Source organism: Brachyhypopomus gauderio, chromosome 5, assembly GCF_052324685.1.
Source record: "Brachyhypopomus gauderio isolate BG-103 chromosome 5, BGAUD_0.2, whole genome shotgun sequence".
NCBI classification, from domain to species: domain Eukaryota; kingdom Metazoa; phylum Chordata; class Actinopteri; order Gymnotiformes; family Hypopomidae; genus Brachyhypopomus; species Brachyhypopomus gauderio.
Genome location: NC_135215.1, coordinates 8,501,963 through 8,504,462, shown reverse-complemented (window position 1 = coordinate 8,504,462; position 2,500 = coordinate 8,501,963). Strand labels below are relative to the sequence as shown.

At 45.4% G+C, this 2,500-nt stretch overlaps 1 protein-coding gene across 3 annotated transcripts in view; it reads right to left on the bottom strand.

Annotated features, from left to right (window-relative positions):
- col7a1l (collagen type VII alpha 1-like) overlaps window positions 1-2,500 on the bottom strand; it is a 59,200-nt gene that overhangs the window by 37,685 nt on the left and 19,015 nt on the right. For all 3 annotated transcript variants that reach the window (XR_013130826.1, XM_077005358.1, XM_077005359.1), the window contains exons 8-11: window positions 2,416-2,500; window positions 1,485-1,601; window positions 1,126-1,281; window positions 1-81 (exon numbers count right to left, since the gene is read on the bottom strand). The exon at window positions 1-81 is cut by the window's left edge and continues 36 nt beyond it; the exon at window positions 2,416-2,500 is cut by the window's right edge and continues 45 nt beyond it. Coding sequence is in view for 2 of the 3 variants with exons in the window: in XM_077005358.1 (XP_076861473.1) it covers window positions 1-81; window positions 1,126-1,281; window positions 1,485-1,601; window positions 2,416-2,500 (439 nt within the window). In the remaining variant the exon portion in view is untranslated. The remainder of the gene's footprint in view (window positions 82-1,125; window positions 1,282-1,484; window positions 1,602-2,415) is intronic.

The window sequence follows — 2,500 nt, the reverse complement described above, 5'->3', positions numbered from 1 at the left end:
CCCTCACTGAGAGCCAGCGTGCCTGCACCGTGTCTGTAGTAGCGTTTTGTACCAACAGCTGCTCAACTGGTACAGATTTCACTGCAGCAAAGGAGAATCATTATGGAAGTGATTCAGTTTACTGTAGATAATATGAACAGAACACATAACAGTGGAAGTGATTCAGTTTACTGATAATATGAACAGAACACATAACAGTGGAAGTGATTCAGTTTACTGTAGATAATATGAACAGAACACATAACAGTGGAAGTGATTCAGTTTACTGATAATATGAACAGAACACATAACAGTGGAAGTGATACAGTTTACTGTAGATAATATGAACAGAACACATAACAGTGGAAGTGATTCAGTTTACTGATAATATGAACAGAACACATAACAATGGAAGCTGCATGAAGGACCTTTTGCTTTACATGCTATTCATTCGATTAAATGTTTTACTGCCCCCTAGTGGAGAAACCATCCCTAACACTGTATCCAATAAGGTACCAGTTGTATTGTTTATTTATTGGTCCACCATTATAATTTCAATGTATGAGCCACGGTGAAAAGAAAAACAGAAATGGATTGAGTCCTTTACAGGACAGAAATGAAATATTCCACCTCTGAGATTCCTTCAGATGAATGTTTGTTATGGAAACGTAAGACATCTCTGTTCATCTGATGCTTCAGTACGGTGCATAATACGTAGTCCAAGACCTCCTTAGAGTCCAAAACTACCTTAGCCAAGACTGAGTCAGGAACAAAGCAATGTTTGAATTTATTTTTAAATGACTATAGCTGTATGAGCAGGTCTTTATAGCAACAATCTCAAATAGTACATTTATTTATTTATTTATTGCATGGATTAGATATGTATTATTTCAGATTGCCTCATGAAGAACTTTTCCCTGTTTGACTAATAACTCCTCAGACTGCATGACCAGACCAAGACTATGGACGTGCTCCTCAAACCAGGCTGGAGAATTACAACACCACAACCCTAATTCCTGGTCCAGAAGTGATTTTACATTTGTTTCTAAAACCAACTGGATTGTAAAGCAAATCAAAATGAGGCAGAAGTAGAAGAAGTCCAAAAGGCCGAGAGAAGACTGAGAGGAGAGAGACGGAGCTTCATACATGTTCTCCCAGTGATGGACACGGACTCGCTGGGACCCTCGGAGTACACCGCGTAGATGCTGACTGTGTACGTCCTGTCCTCCTGCAAGCTGTCAATCACATGCGAGGAGGCGTCGCCTCGCAGCACCTGTTCATAGGCGAGTCCCGGGCGATCGGCTGAAGGAGCAGAACCGGGTCACGGTGAGGGAGGGCGGAGTATCGCTCCTGGTCAGCGCTTGATACTGAACATCAGCGCTTGATACTGAACATCACCTGAACAGGTGCTATGAGCTCTGTGACAGTGGGTCTTAAGTGCAGGAGACGTCTGAGGACGTGGTTCTCCCCGCCACTGTCATAAACACTGGAAGAACAATACTCACTTCTGGGGATGGAGATTTTGTAGGAGTCTATGGGACCAGCTGGAGCAGTCCAGCCAAGACGCAGAGAGAAGAGTCCTTCCTCCACCACACGGAAGTTTGCTACAGGTGGCACGGGAGCTGGGACGAGAGGACACACACATGACACACCAGTGGACACACAGCACACGAGAGGACACACATGACACACCAGTGGACACACATAGCACACGAGAGGACATACATGACACACCAGTGGACACACAGCACACGAGAGGACACACATGACACACCAGTGGACACACATAGCACACGAGAGGACATACATGACACACCAGTGGACACACAGCACACGAGAGGACACACATGACACATGAGAGGACATACAAACCACACGAGAAGACACACATGACACATACATTCAATACACGAGAGGACACACATGACACACCAGCAGACACGCAAAACACATGAGAGGACACACCTATGAGAAGACACAGCACACAAGACACAACATATGAGAAGACGCACACAACATATGAGAAGACGCACACAACACACCAGCGGAAAAACAAACAACACACGAGAGGACATGTACATAACACACTCGACAACACACTTGACACATGAGAGGACATACCTAAAATACATGAGAAGACACACGACACATGAGAGGACGTACACACACCACACCTGCAGACACACTTGACACACCAGCGGACACAAGAAACACCAGTGGACACAAGAAACGCCAGTGGTCACACGACATAAGAGAGGACACACAACAGGGCATGTGGACAATGAGGCACAGGCCAGTGTCAGGACACGGGACAGTGTCAGGACACAGGCCAACGTCTACACCACACATTTCTTAGCCTTCCTAAGCCTTTCTGGGAATGTCAAACACTATACAGTATATGGTCTGTTGCAAAAACACATGGTTTCTTGCACTTACAGGTCTCTGTGATAGTAGTGGCAGCTTCTCCAATGTGCCCAGGGTAGATGGCGTAGACAGTGAGGGTGTACTCAGTTTGGGGAGT